The sequence below is a fragment of the Astatotilapia calliptera genome, chromosome 2 (assembly GCF_964374335.1).
Source record: "Astatotilapia calliptera chromosome 2, fAstCal68.1, whole genome shotgun sequence".
Classification (NCBI taxonomy): Eukaryota; Metazoa; Chordata; class Actinopteri; order Cichliformes; family Cichlidae; genus Astatotilapia; species Astatotilapia calliptera.
This window is the reverse complement of record NC_137423.1, coordinates 26,919,699-26,944,262: the sequence shown is the minus strand read 5'-3', so window position 1 is coordinate 26,944,262 and position 24,564 is coordinate 26,919,699. Positions and strand designations below refer to the sequence as shown.

General features: G+C 42.8%; 1 protein-coding gene across 3 annotated transcripts in view; it reads right to left on the bottom strand.

Annotated features, from left to right (window-relative positions):
- nlgn3a (neuroligin 3a) overlaps positions 1-24,564 on the bottom strand; it is a 133,021-nt gene that overhangs the window by 8,679 nt on the left and 99,778 nt on the right. For all 3 annotated transcript variants that reach the window (XM_026190521.2, XM_080307066.1, XM_080307058.1), the window contains one exon: positions 3,761-4,550. In XM_026190521.2, coding sequence (XP_026046306.1) covers positions 3,761-4,550 — 790 coding nt within the window. The remainder of the gene's footprint in view (positions 1-3,760; positions 4,551-24,564) is intronic.

Sequence of the window (24,564 nt, the reverse complement as noted above, 5' to 3'; positions counted from 1 at the left end):
AACAGCTGATGTATGTGTGTTGTTAATCCTACAGAAGAGGAGTGTTCGATTGACAAGTAGGAGGAAAACAAAAGAAAAATCAACCAGCAGTGTTGTAAATCAGAGTGCTGGCTGTAACACTGTACCACAGACACACAGTGTAGTTACTTCTGTCTACATTTGTTTAGTTGGCAGCCTTTGTCACCAAACCAATCAATGGTGCATATTTTAGCTCACACTGTGATCGTAATACATGACTGTATAGAATAATGAGAGAGAGAGTGAGAGAGGAATGGGGGATCTGTGGAGGAGAATTAAAAAAAACAACAACAACATGTGACAGCGCTCTGCTCTCTAACTACCTAGCTATACCCAGCACTGCATGTGGCAGAGCTCAGACACAGAACTGGGGAAATGAGCACAAGCCAGCAGGATAAAAACAAGTATAAAGATGGACCAACAAATTTCTAGCACTAATGATATATAATGATTGATCTTTTCCAGGCCTTTCATCATCCTGTCTTTTTCTGAAGACTTCTGCCAAAGTTTCTTTCTTTCTTTCTTTCTTTCTTTCTTTCTTTCTTTCTTTCTTTCTTTCTTTCTTTCTTTCTTTTTTGTGTAAAGTTGTGTCGCTGCTGTGCTCACATCAGTCGCAGTAGACTTGTGCGCGAAAAAAAAAGAAAACCAAAGTTTTGACAATACAGTTCAGATGAAGTTGTTGTGGCAAGCCCAGGCCAATTTTTGCTAGTCAATAGTAAAACAAATGTTGCAGCCAGAAAAAAAAACCTCAGAGCTGAGCAAATCCCTGCGCTTCGGAAACATCTTTGACTCTTGGGAAAGAACGGCCCCATAGTGTAAACGCACACTCTTGCTCTCACAATCACACCCGCACACATGTGCGCACACACACTAAGAAGATTTGACAGTGTGCACTCTGTATGCTTTTATGCTTCACTGATGCTGATGGAGGAAAAAAAAAAAGGGCATGGGAAGGGATTTGCCCTGTAAAGATGACACAAGAGAGCCAGGGACAGGAAGAGCTTTGGGGGGAATGCTGCTATGATACCCACTGTTGACATGCAGCCCAAGTGTTTCGACATCGTGTCACACATGTTCTTACAGCCGATTTAGAGACAGGGGCAGGAAGTGCAATCTGGGTCAGTTCATTATGAACATCTGGAAGGGGAGCGAGAGCTACTCTGCAGATACAGGCGAGATGGCTGTTGGACGAGCCATGAAGGCGAAGCCAATTCAGTTGGGTCTTAATTAAAAATACGTCCTCCTGAGCCAGATTGCGTTGGGTGGTGTTAGAAGAGAGTGATATCCCCTCACGTGGTCTAAATGAGAGGCACGAACTTCAGAGTCTGTGGGAAATATCTTAAATCCTCAATTCCCCCCCTCCTTTAAGAGTTTATGGTAGATTCCTTTACATAGGCCTGGGTAAAATTACCCTTTAAAGCAGCACAGTGAGTTTTTATTCTGCTGGCATCTAATCCTGGGCTCTTTACCATCTGAGTGCCTAATTGTGGTTTGCCTGTAATCTTTCTATCTGGAGACAGGCCAAGGCGACACACCACAGGACAGATACCCATAACATGGTGAACACAGATCTAGAACCGGTTTATCCTCTCGCTGCTCTGCCCCTAATCTCAATCAATCAGTGACATGGAAATCTACAAAACTGACATGGGGTCAGTTGTAAAGTGCAGTTTGCTTTTTCTACTCTTGGCGCATGCCAGGGTGAAGGCTAGGTTAGGGTTACAGCAGGCTCACTGCCCACGGCGCCGTGTTGAGTCTGACTGGATATAGGCATGGCAGACATGCTGTCATCCTTCATCAGAATTAATTTTGGTGACATCACAAGATCCAAGATCAGAGACATAAGCACCATGCATTGTTAACTCGAGACCTCAAACTTCTGTTTGTCATTTAGATTAAACACATTGTCTCCTCTCATGAGACCAGATCACTTTCTTGAAATGACAAGTTAAAAAAAAAAGAAAAAGAAAAACGAAAATCAATCTGTGCGCATCTACAAATGCAGCTTTGTGTGTGTTGACACAAAATGGCTGCCAGGCAGAGGAGACAGCTGTCCGGGCATCACTGATGGACTTCAGTGCTTTCCGACATCAGTCCATCTGCACTAGTCAGCCATTAGCAGCTCAAGGTCCTATCAGCTAGACGATTGGATGTAAATGCCACCTGATTGGACGGCAGATGATGTAGAGACAGATAAAAAAACAGAACAAGATTTCTGATGGCATCCCATTCAGGATGGGATCAATACCCCTCTAGGAACAGGGATTGTCAAATTAAATTTAAGTTGTTAGAAATGATTACTAGTAGTCATACAAAATGGTCCGGTTTTGTGATGGGTGGTGGGGAAATTGAGCATAGTGGGGAGCAAGAGACACCCAGGGCACGAGTGATTGACTGGGCCCAGGCTTAGGGAATCAATACCGCTGAGGGCAAGAGTTTGATATGCCTCCCTGATAAGTCTTTGTGTCTTTTGGTCCCCGGTATAATAGAGCATAGATAGTATTTCCAGCCAAACACGCACACACGCAGCCATAGTACACACACATATGGACGCAAGTATACAGAAGGGCAGGCAGCCATGCACCCAAACAGGCAGCCAAGCACGAATAGCACAGCACACATTCTGCAGGAACATTTAATCTTCCTCACATTCAATATGTCTCAGGTTTTCAGACTGAGACCCAGGAAGTCGGGGCAAAAAATACCTCAGAAAAAATGTCTCTCTTGAAAAATGCCTTTTCTGCCCTATACAATCTATTGTAGAGCTTCCTTTCTCCTGCAGCTCATTTTTTGCGGCACAGAAGTGCTATTAATAGAACTGAAATAGGATTTTTTTTAAAAAATCTGTAACCTTCTATTAATAACTTAGCAAGTTCATAATTGCATGCGCACTAGTTTAACAAATGTAAAAGTACAGTTGTTAGAAAACACAAACCAGGGGGAATGTGGAGAAGCACTGTGTTTCTGCAGGAGGAATACACAACACAAACACCTGCCTGATCTGAGATCAGAGATTAATATATCCAGTCTACCCACTGTTAAATGAGCTTCTGCATTTGTAGCTATCTGTTCATGTTCCTTATGGTTTCTTACCACTGCACAACTACTACAGATTGTGCTGGTGAGTTTATGCTCTTAAGACGGTCTATGGAGTGGTAGAAATAAGCTACCGGAGGAAAAGCGAGCACAAGAAAACCCACACATAAACTATCAACATGCATCCATCGCTCCATCGGTTCGCCCAGAACATCTTACTGAGCTGGCCTTAAGTTAAGATAACACTCTGTAACCCTCGGGGTAAAACCTCAGTCATCAATTTTAGAGAGTAAAGCTTCAGGTAAAAATGTAAGTTACTGTATACTAGGACTGCAACATATTTTTGATCAATTACTAATATATTTGTACGATTTAAATGTCCTGCTTTATCCAGCAAACAGTCACAGCAATACAAAAGAAAACATATTCACGTCTTGATCCAACAAGTGTTTTGCATTGTTTTCTTACAAAAAAAGGCTTAACAATTAAAATAACGGAAAATAACTTAAATAACAGCTAATTGATTAAATGACTGATCCTTTTATCTTTACAGTGTGCTTTTGCTGAGTAGAAAATGAGCAAACAGGAAATTGACTACTTGAGCACATAGGCATACATCAATATCAAGCTGCTACCATTATGAATACGTTTGTAATTTAAATGGCAATGGTAGCTTCCCTCTGATGGAAAACTAAAAAGTGCTCACCCAGTCTTGGCAAAGTTGGTCCAGTAGGTCATGACCACAGCACTCAGCATGACATCGTTCTTGGAGAAGTTGCAGGGAAAAAGGTCAGTGGGACCAATCATAGGAATTCCAAAAACATAGGGCACCTCATCGCCATGGGCGGCATCAGACCAGGCGGGCTTCATCAAGCTCTGGCAGTGATGGTAAAAGGCGTAGAAGTAGGTGGGCGAGCCATAGCGAGCGTGGAGATCAGCCGTAACCACCGACGGCTCGACCCACTGGTGGTCAGTAAATAAAGCCACCAGCGTTTTTCGTCTGGTCTCAGGATTGTCCCTGTCTGCCCAGTCTGTATACATGAACTTAATGGTTTCCCTAAGTGTGTCCTTGCCTTCCGGGTACCCGTAAAGACTGTCCACAAAATCGGACACAGAAAAATCAAAGTCATTTCCAGATACGCCGTCCTCTGAATCCACCACGTTCTCCACAAACCGGAGCCCTTCACCCTGGTTGACCCCCAGCATAATATCATAGTTGAGAAACTCTCCTTGCTCCATTAGGATCTCAGGGTCGTCGGGAATAACATCACCATCAATTACAGGTCCAAAGGCCACGTGGTACCTTGCAGGCTGTATGTCCTGCTCCACCAGCTCCCTGGAGCTCTTCTTCCTCAGACAGTCCACCATGTCTGATGTGTCCAGCACATTACAGCCCACCTTCTCTGCCAGGAGACGCGTATACTTGACCGGCTGATAGTTCACTGCCCAGCTGGAGAGGGCTGAGCCGCTCTGAATGATGGCTCTGTGGAACAGACCTGCACAAGGACACAAGAAGAGACAAGATGATGTTTACTGTTGTTATTCTGAAGGATAATTCAGTTATGCACTATACTACATGATAGCAGTTAATTTCGTTGCTGCCATGATCAAAAGGGGGCTGTCTGCTACACAGTTGATAAGAATAACAAAGGCCAGACAGAAAAAGTCCTTGTTGCCATGCAGAACAATAATGGAATCACTGCCGTGATAATGAATGTGCAGATGGCCTGGTCTCGCCGACAGCTCGCAGACATGGGAAAGAATCAGCGCTCTGTCTGTCATCCTCTCTTCCCCTATCCATCTCTACGTGCCCTCTCGGAAAATGAATCAAAGCTGCCAAACAAGTCTATACCGTAAAATATATTAACGCCTTCCCTCATGCACATGCACCACAGTTTGATTTAAGAATATATGAACCCTGTTTCCCATCCCCTCCTGGTGATAACGTTCTTTTCAAGGTAGCTTAAACTGGGTGAAGCAATTACACACAGACTTTTTGCGCTCATTATATATGCATAGCACCCCTGCATCAGTTATATGTCAGTTTTTTTCACATAGCAAAATTGAAGTCTTTCACATTTTTTCCATGTGGAAGACCACTAAATTCAACATAGTGGGTGGGTGGATTTCTATAAATAATAATAATAAAAAAAAACCCTGACTCCCGCTCACTGCATTTGCAGAAGTAGCTGCAAATTTTTAAACTGGCACTAGAACATACTGCGGTGGCAAGCAATGAAAGAAGACCAGACTGCACAGAAAAGGTCTCACCTGCTTGTGCGCTGCAGAAATAGACACATGTTGAAACAAGAGTCAACAGATCACGCATTATACGAATCTACATGGAAGTTTGTTTCTTGTGTGTGGGTTTTGAAAAGGGGGTGGAGGTGGTTCAGAAATCAAGGCGAACGCATTTACAGTCTCACGGGGAGCTCTTGCAAATTAAATTACATTTTAGCTGCACTGATGTATGAAGGAAATCTGAAATGACTGTTCATCAAGGAACAAATCCAAAACAACAAACATAATTTCCTTAGAAATAATTGGAAAATTTGAGAAGAGTGAAGGTAAAACGACATGCACCCCCCTCCACACACCTAGTGTCAGTTAGGCCTCCCTCATATCACCGGCAGCGCCCTGTCCTCGACAGCACCACTCATCTGCACTCCAGATATGGTTTTCGAAAATCACAAGTGCTATTTTACTGATCTCAGAGAAAATCAGAGGCAAAGCTCCTACCACTTGACCATGCCGCTTTATTGCTCACGGCGCTATCATTGCCGGAGTCAAGGAATTCCAGTGAACTCATGATATTGAAAGCCACAGCGGAAGAAATACTCCTGAAATGGCATGCATTAAAAAAAATGTCATTAGACATCCCACACTGAAGCCAAAAAGACTAGCAGAGAAACATACAGGCACGCAGACTCAGTTTGTGATTTTTCAGCGTCAGTGTGGGTGGCTGTGCTGAAATCTTTGTGTTTATGAGGTAAACAGCAGACTTAAGTGCCAGATATATCACTTTGGTAGTCTTAATCAGAGGCGGCAGGGGGTTTATTTCTTCTTGGCGAAGACGGAGTGTTTATTTACAGAGCTATTTACATTTATTTGTTCTCAAGTAGTAAGTAGAATTAATGTGTCTGGGTGAGTGAACTGTAAAGCGTTTCTGTTGTGAGTCTGTTCACTAGTATATGATGCATTTTAATGTTTATTTCAAGAGCTGATCTATTCTATTTTTCTACTTGTCTGAATATAAGTTTTTGACTTAATCCCCCGTGCCACACTGTCATTTTTGATGTCTTTGTTTTTCTGTCTACATGGATAAGACCTTCCGCCTTCAGTGGCGCTGGCCTCACAGTGCCCCTTGAACTGAGCTGTGGTTGTGCATCTCCGCAGGACGGTGGCCTGTGCTGTGTCCCACGGAGCGGAAGCAGATGTCGAGGGCTTCGCCCACTTGAAAGCATTAGAGGGGCAGTCGCAAGATGAAAGATGGCCGCTTGGAGGCTGAGAGAGGGTAGGGGGTGGGCTGGGGCTTAATCCTGCCATCCCTCCCTCCTCTTCTTCCTCCTCCTCTCCTCTCCACTCGCCTTCCCCTCCCCTCACTCTTTAGTGGTATTGCCTCTCTTCACATCTCAACTCTGATTGCGCTGTTCAAATAGAGCCAGTCATGGTGCAGGAAGTCTGTTCTGAATCCCAATGCCGCCAGCCATACCACAGCCACTTTTTGAATGTCTTTGATCAGAAGTTGCTGTAGGAAAACGTTTGCCAGTGCACAGGTTCCTGTGATTGCCAAGGCGATTTGACAGACATACGTATATCAAATCCGTTTGCAGTAATTGGAGAGAGCTGCTTGAGTGTACCTTGGCTGGGTCCCATGTCCAGATACACCCCAACCAACCAACAGATGGCCAGCTGCTGAGGAAGCTACAGCCAGGTTGACACTCCTGGATTTATCTCCTGCTTTGGTTGATGAAAAGAAGGACGAATGAATAAGGTTTTACTATTGTTTTGTCAGGAAACATATAAATCCAGCACTCAAGAGCTGTCACTGGGCCGATAAATATGTATTAGAGCTGTGTGTGATGAGCCCCACTGTGGTCGGAAGCTCACTGGGGAAGGTCAAAGAGAGAGGAGAGAAGTGCACAGGCTTTATCACCCACTGAGGGAATCCACTAATTATCCACACTGGGACGAGGATGTCTGCATATGTGAGAGCACACTTGTGCGTTTGCATGTGTGTGTACGTGCATCCACGCATGTTTTTGCTGACTTTGATTGATAAAGCAAAGAGATGGGCCTGTCGATGGATAGAGCAACCGTTGACAGGCATCATCATGATGGGAATTAACCATTTGTGACACCGTTTTGTCTCTAGTATCTACTCTGACACCTGCGGAGGCAGTGATTCCTTACGCGCCATCCGGGTGAATTAAACAGAAAGTGCACGAACGCACGCGCAGCATTAATATCCACCAAGTTTTATTTTGTAAAAGCAACAGATAGCCTGATTATTATCTGCCTGTGTTTGACATGCGAGGACCCGACACCCAAACTGTGAGCAGATCCATCAAACTATAGCATTGCTGGCAGATTGAGGTCACGCTGAATTATGACTGGAGCTGCAAGGTAATCACTCATTGGGCCCCTGCTAAAATGCTGTTGTGTCGCCCCGCAGCCGCCTCTGTGCTGTGGTTTTCTGACCTCGACCGCGTTGCCCCCCCTACACTTCATCCTCGCTAGACTCCCGTTAAACAGGCGTGTAGTTCAGGCCCCGTATTGGTGGAGTGGCTTGTGGAGATAATTCACTGATGATAAGAAAGAAAGAGCTTGACTTTGGGGCCAATGATGACCATCGCATCGGTTGGAGAGCCACACACACTAAAACACACCCACAGGCTCAGACAAGTTTAAACATTGTTTTGACAATAACAATATGGATAAAGTGCTGATACTAATGAGCAAATCCTGCATCAGTGGAGAGAGTAGCATGACGTGGTTGTACTTTGGATCACTGTGATGTATTATGCGGCAGCTACGGGCATGTGTGAGAGTTCAGTCTGTGTTAATGGACAAGGATGCTATGCTGGTGCCAGTTAGTGCGATAAATGACTGTACTCTGTAATCTGGAACAGCTGGCAAAATGCACTCAAGCGTCAGTGGTGAGTTTCATCAGTCTGCGGTGCCGTGATGTTTTTAACGGCAAAATCCATCCCACAGAACCGCTCCAAATGCCATCCGCACAAACAACAAGGAAAAGCAAAAAACAAAGAACACCTTCGTAAGTTTGGACCGGCTAGGTCTCATTTCATAGGTCAGCGATTCATTTTTCCTTCCAATATTCCTACACGACTTTCAAAGCTATTATGGACAAAAATATGCAAGGCAGCAAAATGTTATCAAAACTCTTCTCCAACACATAAAAGCCATCGCAGGGGAGAAATAACGTAGCCATGGGGACATGTATTTCTCGCTCCTTTTTCTCCTCGCTAACAACTTGTTTTTTTTTTGCTTGCTTCAATCCATCCCCTGCTCTGGTTTTCCTCCCTCTCTGTTGCATTCACGCAGTCTCCTTTTCTGAGGGACCACGCTGAGTCCTTCCCTGCTGATTATTAGACATAAGCTTGCGTTCAGCAGAGCTTGAATCCTCTGAGCCATCTTACCTCCACCATCTCATCACTGTAAGCAAATCTCCACAGACCCGTGGACTTTGCAGAGCCCCCCCTCTGTTGAAAGCATTTCTCTCCGTCTACAGCCAAACTAGGCTAGCACAGTAGTTGGACACAGTAAGTGTTGTTCTGCCTCTCTTGCTGCATTTCACTCAGTCGGTAGTGTTGTTATCTTCTTCCAGGAATCCACAGTGTTAGTGTCTTTTTTTTTCCTTTTTTTTTTTTTTTTAATTAACTACGGGAATAAATGAAGTGAACTTAATGCAAATAATCGCATGTGAAATATTTAAAGCCAGGTGGGAGACCATAAAATCTGTCAAATTATCTATCCTTGGCCGGTTGCAGTTAAAGCTGTTGTCTCCATGGCTACAGCTTACAGGCAGCATCCACTTAAACACAAGTGCCTCTGGTCTGATCATGCATTAGTCCATGGGTAATTTCACATCGGTATGGCAGCCCCGAAACAACACCTACATTGTTTTTTCTGTTCCATTAAAATTTCCACCCAACACTAAACTTGTCAACTTCAAAATGACACTGACAGAATCAACATCCGAGCAAAATGACTTTTAGGACAGCAGCGTCTTTGAAAATACTTTCTGCATTCCCTTAGGCTGCAAGGACATTTTTTAAAGGGACAGTTCAGCCCAAAATGAATGTCCATATTTTTTCTCTGGCATGTAGTGCTGCTTTAGATTGTTTGGCGTGACAAAAAAAGCAGGGAACAACTTTGAAAGTTTGGACTGGCTAACTTGCATTTTACAGTATAGGTCAGTGATTCATTTTTTATTCCAGTGCTCTACTTTGGGTGGCTGAGTCTCAGGAGGTACGGTAGGGCTTTGGGAGGTTGGTGGTTCAATCCCTAGCTGCTCCAGTCTGCATGCCAAAGTATCTCTGAAGATATTGAACTGTTGCTCTAAGTGCAACAGGAGTGAATTTAAAGCACTCAGACTTGGAAAAACGTGTTTGTGAATGAGGCACGTTGAGTGCTAGAGTAGAAAAGTGGCATATACGAAACATTTACATGACTTTAAAAGCTGTTACGGACAAGGTGGATTTATCCATCTAGATTGTTTGGGGTGAGGTGGCCTTAGTCTTAGACCACCAACAAATTCATTTGAAAGCTTCTCTTTCCAGATGTCATGATGAGGTCAGTCAAAAAATTCCACAAGCCTTATGTGAGCATGTATCCATGAATCATTCCTTTCCTATTTCCTACCAAGACACAGCTCCTCACCCATTTACTGTGGAAAGGGAGGCAAGGAACTACCATCAATGAGAGACTTGTGCTCATGACAGTGAGACATGATGTAAACGTTAATGGCTTCACCTCCAGGCTGAGCTGCAGTAGGTGCACACATCCTTTGACTCTTGGATGGAGACCGGTGTAAAGAACATACCTCTTGCATAAACAAAAAATGCACCAAGATTTTTGGAATTTAAAACAAATAATTGTGTCATCATTTATGTAAAGGAATCTTCAAAAAACATGTGTTTGGTGCTGTGTTTTTCCACTAACATAATAAGGCGATAAGGAGTTTGCATGCTCTCCCGGTGTTTGCGTGGGTCCTCTCCGTGTATTCTGGCTTCCTCCCACAATCCAAAGACATGCAGTTAGTAGCGTTAGGTGAATTGGTGATTCTAATTTGCTTATAGGTGTGGATGTGAGAGCGAATGGTTTTCTGTCTCTCTGTGTTAGCCCTGCAACAGACTGGAGATCTGTTTAGGGAGTACTCCACCTCTCACACTATGGTAGCTGGCTACAGCCCCCTTGTGACCTGGGTAAGGGTAAGCAGAAGAGAATGGATGGACAACAAGGCAAGTTCTATCTAGCTACTTTATTTTTAAGAGAAATCTATAGACCCAAAACTGGGCAACTAACACCAAAGACAATCTAGATATGTAAATAGTATTACAGATCAGAAAGAAACATGCATTTTTATTATTATTATTATTATTATTTTTTTTATCTAGGTGATTTGTTATTTGTAGTACCTGCTTGCTTAAACATTAAAAATGAAAAAAGACATAAAATAGCCCACTTATGATTGATTGCATGCACAATTTATTTAGCGTCAGAGCTACAACTGTTACTAGTACCTACAGTAGCTTCAATTCTTTTTCCCTCTAAACTAGATTTACTCTGGACCTGTTTCATAACAGATGATCCAACAGGATAGCTGCCAAAGAAAATGTATCGTCCTCCCAGAAACTGACAGTTTTTTTCTTTTTTGTTACCGATCATAATACAGACGTACACTGTTTCCTAATTTGTAGCAAACTTTAGCCTGGCTTAAATCCCAGGTGGCCTTGTAGCGACACTTAAGTGAAGAGCAGGCTTTAACACAGGAGGACTGCCCTATGTCCATGTTTCATCATGCCCATAAAGAGACAGTGGCTGAGGGGCCAGCGTTTTCATCTATCAGTGTGAGACATGCTTCATGCCAGCCCTATATAATGTTGTTTGAAGCTGTTGGTCTTCTCCTCCAGCCTCTGTAGAGACTGCCTGCTTGCCTGCAGGCTGTGGCTTAGGCCAGATAAAGAGTTTGATCCATGAGGGTGGATGGATGGAAGAGGGAGGGAATGGGGAAGCAGAACAGAGGAGGGGGAGGGGGGGCAGAGAGAAGAGGAAGGCTGGGCAAAGATGAAGGTATTAGTGAAGGAGAGGCGAGAAAATGTGTGAGGCAAAGGGGGAGGAGGCGAAAGGAGGAGAGGAAAGGAGGGTAAAAATGACCCCGCTGACAGGCTGTACCTAGGTTTAAGGATCGATGTGTATCTGAGCCCAGTGAGTGTGATATCTCCTACTAATCACGACACGACATCCACTGGTCAATACCTCACACTCCAGGCCTCATCATCACACACGCTGACCTCCCTCCTGTCTGCACGGACAGCACAACAGGGCCACGACTCCTCCTTGAACTCATCAATCTGGCTGCTAATCACATGGCGTGCACGCCACACCTGAGTCAAACAGTATTTGTGGACTAATTCTCAGAATTTAATTTAGCCGAGGATCGGTGTGGGCGGAGTTTACTACACCAGGACATTCCAGATTAGTGTGCGTTGTCATTCAGAATAAAGCAGATTACTCTGCATACATCTTTGTGATTGTCTGAACTTTTTGTTGCTTCTGCGCTGCACTGCCCGATGTGACAAATTGGATCTGACATTTTCAGCAGGATGACGCTGCCATTTATTCGAGCATCATACGTGATCCAGTTATGACGTCCACTCACAGAGAGAGAAATACAAATATAAAGGTACCCGCAACACTTACTACACTTACTACACTTACTACTGGATGATAATAGCATTTGTAACACTTAAACGAAGGTTAGAAGAGCTTTAAAGCTCTCTACCGTGGTGGCTAGAAGCCAGAAAAGCACGTGGAAACGTGTTTGATGGATGAAAAAAAAAAATCAAAGGGTGCATGCAGGCTTGTTTTTTTTTAGATTTGGGATTCACTATGCAAGAAATAGAATATGTATAAAACATGAATGGAGATCTTTCTATGCGACACAGAGAGTTTCAGTTTAGAAAGGAGGCAATCATTCCACAGTTTTTATTATTGACTTTATGCATACTTAAACAATCTGCCCTTTTCATGCACTTGCTCGTTCAGCTGCTTCCTGTTTGGATGCTACCAGTGCATTCCCAGCACTGCTCACCTACAGTATGCATGCACACACATCGAACTGATTTCATTACTTCTTTCCCCTCTCAGACACTCTGCTACACCAAGAGAGACAGAGAGCCGGCGCTGTGATTTTTTTTCTCCATTTGCACTCATGCATGTGTCACTAATGCTGCAGCCTCTGAAAAGCAGAGAAAGCTACCTCTCTGTCCTTCTAATGCTAGCTCGCTTTGTGCAGTTGCTTTTTTTAGGCGATTTTTCGCCACGCTCACTCCTCACTGCTGCAGTGCTAAGATTGGCCTGATAGCTGTGTACACACAACAACGTGCACTGTCAGCGAGCCTTGACAAGGCGTCGATGTGGAAATGTGAAGAATAATGAGTTATTACAGGGTTATCTGTGTGTATCTCCATGTCATGACTGTGTAAGCGGCTCTGCTAATCTCATTAGATGAGACAAGTTGTTAAAGATGTTTTCTGATTTCCTCTCTCTTCTCTCTTACTGCTTCCACAAATAGATTTCAGATCAGTGTGCTGAGAGGAAATGATTAGTGCTTTTAGCTCCCACGGAAACCGGTTTTTCACGAGAGAATTGTGCAAGTGGCTGCTGCGTAGCGCCAGTAAAAAACATCTGACTCCTGTTGTTTCTAAATATATGCACCATATTTTACACCCCATCTGCATTGTATAGCAGCCCCAAAGCTTGGTTCATTTTTATATATGCAGCCAGCAGTGACAGCTGGAAACAAAGAGAGCACTGACTTCAAGGAAGCTAGTACAAATCAGATGTAAAATATGTCTAGCATGGGTGGGTCAAAGATATAAGTCACACACAAATACGACAATTCAGCCATGAAATGTGAAAGGATGGGAAGCTTCTATTCTTGGCGACATCTTGCCAATGACAGCCAGATGGGACGGCTGAAACTCATTTTTGGGCCAAGGAAAGCCACGGAGAGGGCGCAGTTGCATTTGTGACAGACAAATTATCACAAGGGGCGTACAACCCCCCTGGGGGAGGCAGAGAAGTAAAGGAAGAGTGACAGGGAGAGAGAAAGAGAGCCCCGGTCAAAGTCTTATGGAAAAAAAAAAAAATTAGCTGTGAGCTGTAGGGGTATGGGAGGTGAAACTGAGATGGATACGCACAACCCAGCTAAAAGCAGTTGGTGGGTGGAAGCTTACTGTGCCTTTTCACAGACTTCCAAAACAGCAGATTGCTTGCTTGCAAGCCTTTGAGTCTTGTTTCGAATAGACGACGTCCCTGATCTGATTGTAGCTTACAAACAAAGGCAAACAATGTTCATGCGCACAGAGCTGATGGCCAAGCATGCACATGTGCGTCCTCAAAGCATCATTTGTCTCTCCAGGGAAGTCCAATCCTACTCCGGCTTACGTAGAAAATACCTAAAGGCGATGTTTATTATATATACACTATGCAAAACACCCACATAAATACTAATGCACACACACACACACACACACACACACATACACGGGCACATTCAACAATTCAGGAAACTCATTAAAAACTGCACGTGGACCACCTCGTAGGCAGCAACCTTTTTTCTCTGACCAAGAACATCAACAACTCTTTTAATCTAAAACAGCATAAATGAACCAGAACCAGAGGACACACTGGAAAAAAAAAACCTCCCCTGGACGTGTTGTAATTCCTGCTCCACTCTCGAAATTACAGTGCTCTTCCTATTAGAAAGACTCCCTCCATTACAGATGCCTTTAAGGGTCAGTGCTCACACCAGCAGCAGAATCTGAGCTGATTAACTATTGTACCATGCATGAACGTGCCAGGGCGGGCACGGGTTCCAACAGGGTAAACATATTCTTCTAGCTGTGCCTGTGTCACTCTGTGTTCCTCTCTCGCAACGTCTGACACCACTGTTCCCTGCTCTGCCCGTCGTGCCAGCAGCCCTGCAGCCAGAAGCCACAAAAGCTTTGTTTAATTCAAGGCGGCACTCCATGCAAACAGCGGCCAAATATGGGAGGGATATGCGTCTCCTTCTCCTCAACCTCATTCTTGTGCACACATTAAAGATAGAGAGCGACGCTGAGTCTGGGATGGGACCTGATCTCAGCACCTGAATGTGGAATTACCTGCTCTGAAGAGGGCAGCTGGGTTTGTTCACACACACACATAAACACACACTACCATGTGTGCCCATCAGTAGCCTGCCTACTGTGTGCAGTGAAGAGATAGCAACAGTGTGACAACAGCCTATCCCTGGAGAGCACTATGCCTGCCTTCCCTGCCTCATGCTTCATACTGTAAATTCCCATTGAGTCAATTACCGTGGCAGACTCTTTAGCCACCACGGCCACTTACTGTAAGTGGACGTTGAGACAATTGGGTTATGACATGTTCTGCTGTAAAAATGGTTTGGAAAAGTTCCATCGGCAGCAGAGGCTCCCAGAAAAATCTACTCAAACAAATCAAGTCAACTGGAAATCCGAACAATTAAGAGCTATTTGTGCAGCCTATCTGAACTCAGCAACCAGCGACTGAGCATCGATCCTCCTCAAAACTAATCTCGATCAATCCATTCAAATGTTTTTATTTTGATTAGAAAAATACACAGAGTTGCTGAGATGTTGACTTTAGTAATAGAGATTAAAAATGTGTTGACCAAAGTGTTCATCAATCTGAAATGCCTTGTTTTTTTTCACCCCTCCTCTCTGCCGTCCAAACTGAAAAACATATCGCAGCAAGACAAACAGGCCGACGTATGGATGAACCGAGCCGCCGACATCTATTCTCATTGTGTCACAGACAAAGAACAGAGGACGGGGAAGAAGAGGGAGGTCATGGGAGGATAACAGGAGGATAGGGGTGTGTGTGAGTGTGTGTGGGGGGTGATAAGACTCTTAAAGTTCCTCAGTGTGTGCTACTGTCCCCGGAGAGTATTCAAGGCAAGGCAGAGACTCTCTGCATAGGAAATAGCACTCAGCATGCTAACTGTGACTTTGCATTCATTGTGAGGAAGACACAAGCATCTTAATGTATCGGGTGACTCATGCAACCATTTCATCTCGAATACGCGCTTGCTCCAAAAGCTCGGATAAGAAGGCTTTGAAATGATTGCAGTGTGATTTGTGATTTGGAAAATGTAATTTCTCAGCAGTTTGAGATCGCAACATACCTGAGATTTCCAACTGAAACGGCTTTGCTACTAATGCAGATTTGTCAAACCAGTGCTTGAACTATTTGATTTTTTATTTTACTGAAGCCCTAAAAAACCTTAAATAAGTTTGTTTCTTCATTTGGGCAGTTTTATTTTCTCAGCTAGTTGACAGCTAAGCAGCATCGCTGGCACTTGAAATAATTTACTGTAAGTATTTCCATTTAACCGTATTTTGTGCAGCTCTGCCACCTCTTTGTGAGGTCATATTCGGTTATGATGCTCTGCAACTGTGAGTAAATATAAGCCTGTGTATTAGATTTTGGAGCCTGAGATGAAATCTAATTTCTGCGAGCTGAGTGAGAGAGATTGCTTGCTGATACATATCCAAGGCCACATCTGGTAGACCCTATCAAATATACATGAACTTGTGGAGATCATGATATGGCAGCGCTCCCATTATTTCCCCACGACCGCAGCACATTCGTGCTCATTGTATTCCTTGTTCGATACTGCTGCCGACATTTACTTTGATATTTACAAAGTTTGCAAAAGACAAACACAGCGACACACTCACACACACACCTTCTGTGTCGGTGCTTGCCAAAAAATCCTGGTTACTTTCTGATCTCTTAAGGATACCATTTAAGAACTGAAGATTGTAATGGAGGCAATAAAGCATGGAGATGACTTTCCTGATATTGAAATGTGACAGTTAATTTCAGTCATTGGTGGAGCCAGCTGATAACAGATTGATAGTGTCACAAACTGTAATGGACAAGTAATTAATATCTATTGCGCTGCCTCCATTTGGAACACTAATGTATCATATTGAATTTCAGATGGGGGGGGGGGGAACGAATGACAGAAAACATCTCAATGTCTGGCATGGAGTCAACCTCATTTCAATCCGGGACGGTCTAATAACAAGGACTATATACATTCCCCTTTCAGAGCAGCACTCCAACCATTTTCAATTTTGGCAGGGGAGAAAGTAGAGTATTTTTACCTCCAGTCTTCTCTGTCAAACTCTGAAAAGGCCAAATGGGAAGTGGTGGGCAGTTTCTTCACCACCTCAATACCAAATATTGTGGTGGCTGTTTACAGTGGAGTCGGGCTGCAGGGAGTAAAACACAGAGTGACAGGCCGAGGTCTCGGCACAAGGGCAAAAAGCTGTGAGTCTCTTCCCTGGTCACTTCATTCACTCCTCTTTTGTATGTGTGTGTGCGTGTGTGAGAAAGCCCGTACACAGAGGCATCAATCTCTTCACTTATGTTGTATGCATATATAGCATATACATACATCTGCATTCTGGTTAACTTTTGTCATGCCGCTGTGTGCTGTGTGCCCATTCAATAGTTGCCGTTCCACCTCAGCGATCAGCTTCAGATTATCAGTCTTTCACAGTCAAGAGGCAAGAGGAGACGAGAGAAGATAACAAACAAAAAAGAAAAAGAAAATATAATGGTCATGTGAGAGCATGCGCGGTTATCTTTGTCGTGTTTCTGTCCTCTTTCTTGGTGCTAAAATGCTTTTCAGTTTTCATATCCTCGCCTGTATTCTCTTCTCTCTGTTGTGCCTCGTGCTGCCAGTGCCATCAGGCACACAGCTGTAGCCACATGAATCCGCCCGGAGAGGGAAAGTATGTGGTCTTACATGAACACATGGAGTGTGTGTATGTGTGTGTGTCTGTGTGTGTAGCTGTGGTGAGGTGAGCACAGAGATCGGGGGAGGGGGGTGCAGTATTTACACAGGACAACCTTTAATGACAGTCAGTCCCACGGGTTTGGACCTGCCAAAACCAGATTGTGTGTATGAGCTGTGTGCTAAAAATGTCCACCCCACTTTTTGTGCATGTTTGTGCAGTACTGATGCGAGTCTGCAGAGATGAGTTATGAGTGCGCACGGGTGTGTGTGAATGAGACAGAGTGTGCTAGTCTATCAGTTAGGCCGCATACTGGCATGCTTCACTTTCTCAATGTCAAGCAAACACATATTCAACAGCAACTAACGTCACAACACTTGACACATATCGCACCCACAGACATTCTTTTCCAGCGCACATTCAGAGTGGCATCGGTAAGCCTATTGCCATTACTATAGAATGTGTCATTGTCAGCTTTCATCACCACCTAAAGAAATGACAAGCGGGTCTGGGGCCTCGTTTATAAATCAGTGCGTAGGCTTGATGCTAAAATTGTGCATGCACACAAAGGAATATGTACGCACACCTGCAGTCAGTGTACCCGTTATAAATCGCAGTCCACCTGGAAATAGGGTGGATGAGCTTCATATCCCATCATCTAAACACCCACATTCAACTATATATGGTCAGTGCAAATGAATGTGCATCGAGTGATGTCGCTCATCAACAGGTTACGTGGTTCTCTAGCAGTGTGAATCCTTGCACATCCATCATGCAGCTTTATGCACGAGTGTCAGCATGGTTATTTCTTCATACCTTCCCCAAATAATCAATATTATCCAGCTAGATATACAACAAGGAAAACAACTTTTTTATTGGGCAAAAAAAGCCTTAATTTTATTTTTTCACTAAAAACTGTTCGATATAACAGATGCCACAGTAGCATCTATGCTATCGCTTGAGGAGCCACCATTGTTGGTTTTGAACAACAACTCTCACACTACCTAACACTTGTGCTGATTGGTCAGAATCGATGAGGTTTAACTAGCTAAAGGCTTACAAACATGGATTCCCTGAGGATTCCCTTGCTAGATAATAAGAATATGGATTATATAGTAATAACATGTTATTCCAACAGGAACAGGAAACACTTTTCTTCATCATTCTCATGCCCGGTTTGAACTTCAGCAGGTCATCTCGACCATATCGACATGCCTAAAAGCATTGAGTTGCTGCCTCGTGATTGGCTGATTAGACGTATTCATGTTAATGAGCAATTAAACAGGTATAGCTAATGCAGAGGTTGGTCAGTGTCCAAATGAACATGTGTATATATATCTGTATGAATACAATACATATATGAAGGTGTGTTCTTTTGACCAGAAATGTATATGTATATAAGTCTCTATATTGTATTACTATATTTATCAAAATCTGTTTGATTTTCACAATAATTTATTTAAGGCCCACCAACTATTTGTTTGACACTCCTCAGCAAATTACATGGTCTATCCATGGATCCTTGGATAAAGTGACAACAGCCACTGAGCAAACACCATCTGCTGACTGTTAAAATGTATTAATTGGAGCTAGAGTTTTTTTGTTTTGTTTTTTGGTCGAAACAGCAAGCAGTAGTGTTTCATGTTTACTAAATTAGATTTAAATTACTTCATTTTTAAGTGCCATAAAGGCAGTATGAATAAAACTCCTGATCACAGTGTGTATTTGTAGAATATCGCACATACTGAATGTTTATCACTTTGATAGATGTGCTCGGTTTAAGACTAAAGGGCTACACAGATATATTTGCATTTAGCAAATCTGACAGATGAATGTACTTAAGTGAATTAATGAAAAATGCTGTGTTCTCAAACTTTAAAATACTTAAGATTCATAAGTGCACATACATTGTTTTATTCTCAACTTTTTGCACTTTAATTGTCTCATGTCAGCAATTGTCTTATGTTTGTCCAACATGGTTTTATTACTTGCCAGGGAAAGAATTACTTATTCTGTGTACACTTCCTGAGATTTCAAAGTGACAACAGAGTCTGCACTTGCTGTCATTTACTGTAAATAGCTGGGAGCATATCTGTTCTACCACACACTGATTCCTGTCAGCTTCTCACCATGAAGCTGTGCACTTTGTTTGTCTGCATTTCTGCATGGAAACTGTTACTGACTGGCTTGTGTTAATTCAATGAAGTACTTCCATGGTAACATGTTTTCCTGTTTGAATTTTAATCAAACATGAGCCAGTCTTTTTTAGCCAGGGATGTGTTTTGGCTGTAAGAGTGGGTGCAGTGTTTTTGGCTCTGATCTGTAGCTGTTCCAGTGAATGCCATCAGATATTCACAGTGCCATCTCTGATGTCACAGCTTTCCATCCTCCTTGCCAGCTTCATCAGTTTTGACACAGAGAAATAGACTTGTGCGTTTGGGTCTCTGACAAATTACAGCAATACAATCTACAGTCCTTGAATAATTTAACACCGTACTACTTTTTTTTGAGAGGGGGGGGGGGGGGGGGGGGAATTGGAAAAAACAAAAAACACAGACACACCAAACTGCCCACTTTTCTCTGCAGAAGGTATCATCTGCACGTCCTCTGAGATTTTGAAATCTTGTATCTTTCTTTATCTACAAGTGAGGAGCATTTTCCTGGCATCGTAGATGCTGGTGGCTGTCTCCAGAGAAAGCGCAGGTGCCCGTGCTCCAAACATTTTCCCTGTGGGCTTGGGTCGGAGAGAGAGAGGGGGGCAAAGCAAGTTGGAATAATAGTTGATCTATGCCGGGAAGGATTATTTTGTACATCTCTTTAATAGAGACCAGAGGGAGAGGAGGAGTAGCAAAAGCTGGTAGGACTGTAGTAAAGTGACTCTGTTTCATATAGAGTCTCCCTCTCCTCCTCCTAATGAGCATTCTATTAGCAGCTAGGGGACGGATTTAGGCAGTTAGGCATACGGAGAAGGCTGGCTAACAATGCAAGCGGTTAGCTAAACAGCTGTTCTATCTCTGCTGCCACCTCCCATCTTCGGCTAATGAAGCCCTCACCGATGAACAGGAGTCCCGTGACATGCAGGAGAACAGCCACAGACATTCAGTCAGGGACTCTCAGTCACTCACAATCCTCCTATAAAGTCTATGTCGAGGATAGCTTCACCGATAGGACAACTCGGGCTCCAATTAGATAGTGGCTCTAAGGGGAACCCTAAGAATAGCACATTGGGCGAGCAAGCTCAGACAATTTTATGAGCACTCCGTCCTGCTCTGTATTTGGTAACCAAACACCGACTTTGTGTTTTTCTGGCTGGAAAATGTCCGAAGCTATGAAGCATTTCATATCAGATAATAAACCAATCACAGGGATGATTTTTGTGAAATGTTGCACTGTTACATTTCATTATCCTCTACAGTGTGAGCAGTGTTCACAGTGGTGGGCATCGATCAAGATTAGTGGCACGCCATATGGGTTTGTCAACATCCGAACCACTGCAGAGGATGCGCGCTCTCCAAACAGCCTTCACTTAAACAAGGAGAAATGATTCAGGGGTGCTGACTATTTTTCATATTATAAAATATGATGCAGCATTATGTCTGGCTAACAAAAAAAAACACTATTTGTTTTACTTAAATGTTCAGTCTGTCAAAGGCTTGATTATGTACTGAAAGCCTGGGTCACCTTCAAAAGGATACACAGTTAAGATTTACTTTGCAGGTATTCTTGTTTGCTTTGTTGAGCAGTCACTTTAGCTGTCAAAGCCTGCTGGCATGCTTAAATGAAGTGCTGTTTTGAATGTGCAACTGCATCAAAGCTTGGGCAGGAAGTGTCAGGATTCTAAAAGTCTGCTTAGATTTTGAAGCAATTAGCCAGGTGCGCTTACTGTGGGTGAGAAAATAGGAGTTCAGTGCAATTTCTTTTCTGGTCATTGTTCACACGGTTACTTCTGCCACTCTGTTGAATATTAAACACCACATCACGAACAGCTCTGAGGCGTAAGGGTTCCTTTTAGTGTTTTATTTAATCTGACTTTGTTACCTTAGCTGGATTTCGCGCGAGTTTTCTTTGACTCGTACATCGCTGTTCTTGTTTTTAATTTAATGAACTGGAGGCTCACTGGTTCCTGATCCACCACAACCTCGAGCTTTGAAAAACACTCGAGGAGGCATAATCAAGTTGAGGCAACACCTGTTTTCTTGTTATTGTATAAACAGTTCTTTTTTTTAAAACCCAAAACTATTGGATCAAAACAAATCCATGAACCGGTGCAATGATATGAAATATAAAAACTTTATGTGTGGAAAATTTTGACATCAGTACACATTACTGTGCAAAAGTCTTGAGTCATGGCTCATTTAATTTTTGTGCTTTCAAAGTGGTCTTGAGCTATAGTGCTCCAGGCTTTCTGGATGTCTTTCAGATTTTTCTTTTGGACACTGAATGCTTTTTCACTTGTTACTGATTTTCAGTCCAGCCCTTGTATCCGACTATTTTTAGGTGAATGTTTTTGTGTTTGTTTGTTTTTTTGTTTGCTTGTGAAGCCACTTATGGCAGGAGGTAGTTACAAGAGGAAGTAGACCAGCCACCTTGGAAATCTTAATCTGATCATATCACTTGGTAGTGGCAAGGCCTCGATGTAACAGGTTCATTTCAATCGTTTATTTGATAATTAAGTCAAGTAATCAAAAATAAGACTGGATCTGCAGCAAACAAAAGTTTAATAAAACCCATAGAATTAGAAGTATAAGTGGGTAGTACGATGGTGCGGTGGTTAGCCCCTTTGCCTTACAGCACAAAGATTCTGGGTTGCAATCCTTCATCTAGCCAATCGATTTCTATGTGTTTTCTGTGTTTGTGTGTTCTATTTGTGTCTAAAGACATGCAAGTAGTGGGGTTAGGTTAACTGGAGATTCCATATTGCCCATAGGTGCAATTGGTTTTGTCTCTCTTTACTAGCCCTGCAATACACTGACAACCTGTCCAGGGTGTACCTGCCTTTCACCTGATAGTAGCTGGGATTTGTGCAAGCGCAGCCTAAATTGGACAAGTGGAAGAAAATAGATGGATAATAAAGTATTATCTTAACCATTTCAAAAACACAAGAGCTACAATCACAATACTAAAATAGTTAAAATATCAGCCCAGCAAAACAAGCAAATTAATACAGCTACCTTGGGGAGACAATTTACACTAAGGAGTGCCCAGGGGTGCAACTTACTACTGAACAGATGTGCTTCACTGCAAACTGAAATCGTATTCTTTGTATTTGTGCCGCAGTGCTTTTACTCACAGGCACAAGTCTTGGGAGGGGACCTCACCAAAGGCTAACTGTGAAGGCTGACTGAAAGTTAAAACTAAACAAAAACAGATGAACTCTACAGAAACCCAATACCAAATGAGGCAACTCAGTTCAAATACAAAACACTTCTGTGGTTAATATATTGAAATATGCAATCAAGCTAACATACAAAAGACAACAGAGTAGCAGGGGAGATCACTACAAAGGAGAAAATTGGCTGTTATCTGCCTTACTGTAGTCCAAACTAGAGATTTAATGCTGTGATCCTTTTCACCACTGTCAGGCTCTGGGCAGCCAAAAAGCCACCAAAGGAGATAACAAAGCTAGTCCACAAACATTAGGATCAGGAAGACTATAACAGGAAGAGAGTTACTACACATGTTTTGACAGTTAGTTTAACACATTGAATGCATTTTCTAAATACCTACAAGCAGAATGAGACCAAAAAGCAAAGAGAGACTTAACAGTGGTTAAGATGCCACTTGTAATCAAGCTCTGATCAGAGAGCTAGAAGATGAGTCAGGGTTAATGCTGCGTTCAAAAGCAATACTCAGGTGAGGAGTGTTTTTTCACTGGGAATTCCCTTACAACACACTTAACACTGACCTATGAATCAGTCAAGCATAAAAAGACCCCTTTTAACTCAAGGGATGAACCAGTGTTTTGTCTACACACAACAAGAACCCTAAGGCAATTTCTTACCACCTTGTTGCAAAGACACATAATTTGTTCCCATTTCTTTAGCCGAATCTCTAAAAAATGTCAAAGATAACACAGTTTGACAGGTATAAAATTGTACTTTTGAACCAACAAGGTGATTTCCAAAGAGCTAGTATCCAAAAACCTGGCACATCTCAGCATGGTGTGCAGCATGTCCTTAAAAATGTGAGGAAACCAGACAAATAGAGGGTAACAGGAGAAGTTGTAGGTCTGAAAAACCATGTACAACTTCTGAAAGTCAAGGCCTTAAGAAAATAAGAAAAAAAATATTGAAGCGGTGTGTGGGATCATCTTTACAGAGAATGTAACAAACGGCATCATCCAAAGAAGAGCTTTGGAATATCCTTCATGAAGCTTGCAGAGCTAAAGACTACTTAAATACTGTGAAACTTTTCACACAGGTCCTAAAACCCCAATATATCCCCCCAAATATAAAAACAGTTACGCGTTTGATGGTTGCTAAAGTCAGAAGTTTTCAAATTCGACACATGAGCAGTTTAACGTGGCTCAGGAGAGCCTTTTCCTTCTAACCATTGAATTGTAGCTGCAGCGTTCTAACCTGGTTATACTGTCAATGCTGCAAATGTTGTGTATTGATAAATCATGTGCAAAGATTGTGAGATTTCTATGTATCAGTACACAAATTTCCAGGGGTAAACACAGAGCTGATTCTTATTTTTCTTCCTTTTCACACAGCCAGAGATTTAGTAAAAAGATAGACCCATTGTCCCAGGATGAGACATTTGTATTGACAACCTGTGCATGTTCTGTCTCCCAGAAAGATGAGCTAGAGGAGCCAGGAGCAGTGTAGACACATATAGATACAGGGCAACATGCACATCGATAACTTTACATCACACACCAGTGAATTACATGAGCGCAAAGATACTGCAGTGAACTTCAGCATACTATTTTATTTGAGGCAGTTGTGGCAAAGGGCAAAAAAATAAATCGGGTTCTCCTCCGTTTTGAAGTCCTATATCTGTGGCACGAAGGGAGCAATTTGTAGAGTGCACCGAATTATACTCTTATGATTGCTCAATCATTATGGTATAGGAGGTCAGCTGGTGGGTGGGCTCCACATCTTTGTTAAAAGCATGCAGAAGCCATTACCTGTTGTTAAGATGATACTTTATTTGTAGCATGTGGATGGTATAAAGGTAAAAAGTGAACTTTTCTTCTCAAAGCATTTGTCTCTAAAACCTGTAACAGGTAATCTCTCGGTTCAAATACAAACCAAAGGTGATCACTGTAACCTGAGATAGAAGTTCCTGTTCAGGAGAGAGAAACTGTCTTCAAGTTGTGAAATAGCAAATTGGCAATGTTGTTCTGTAACAGTTGCATTCGATTTGGTGAGTCACTCTCTTTTACCACTGAAAAGGATCTATAGCTTATGTTACCTCTCTAAGC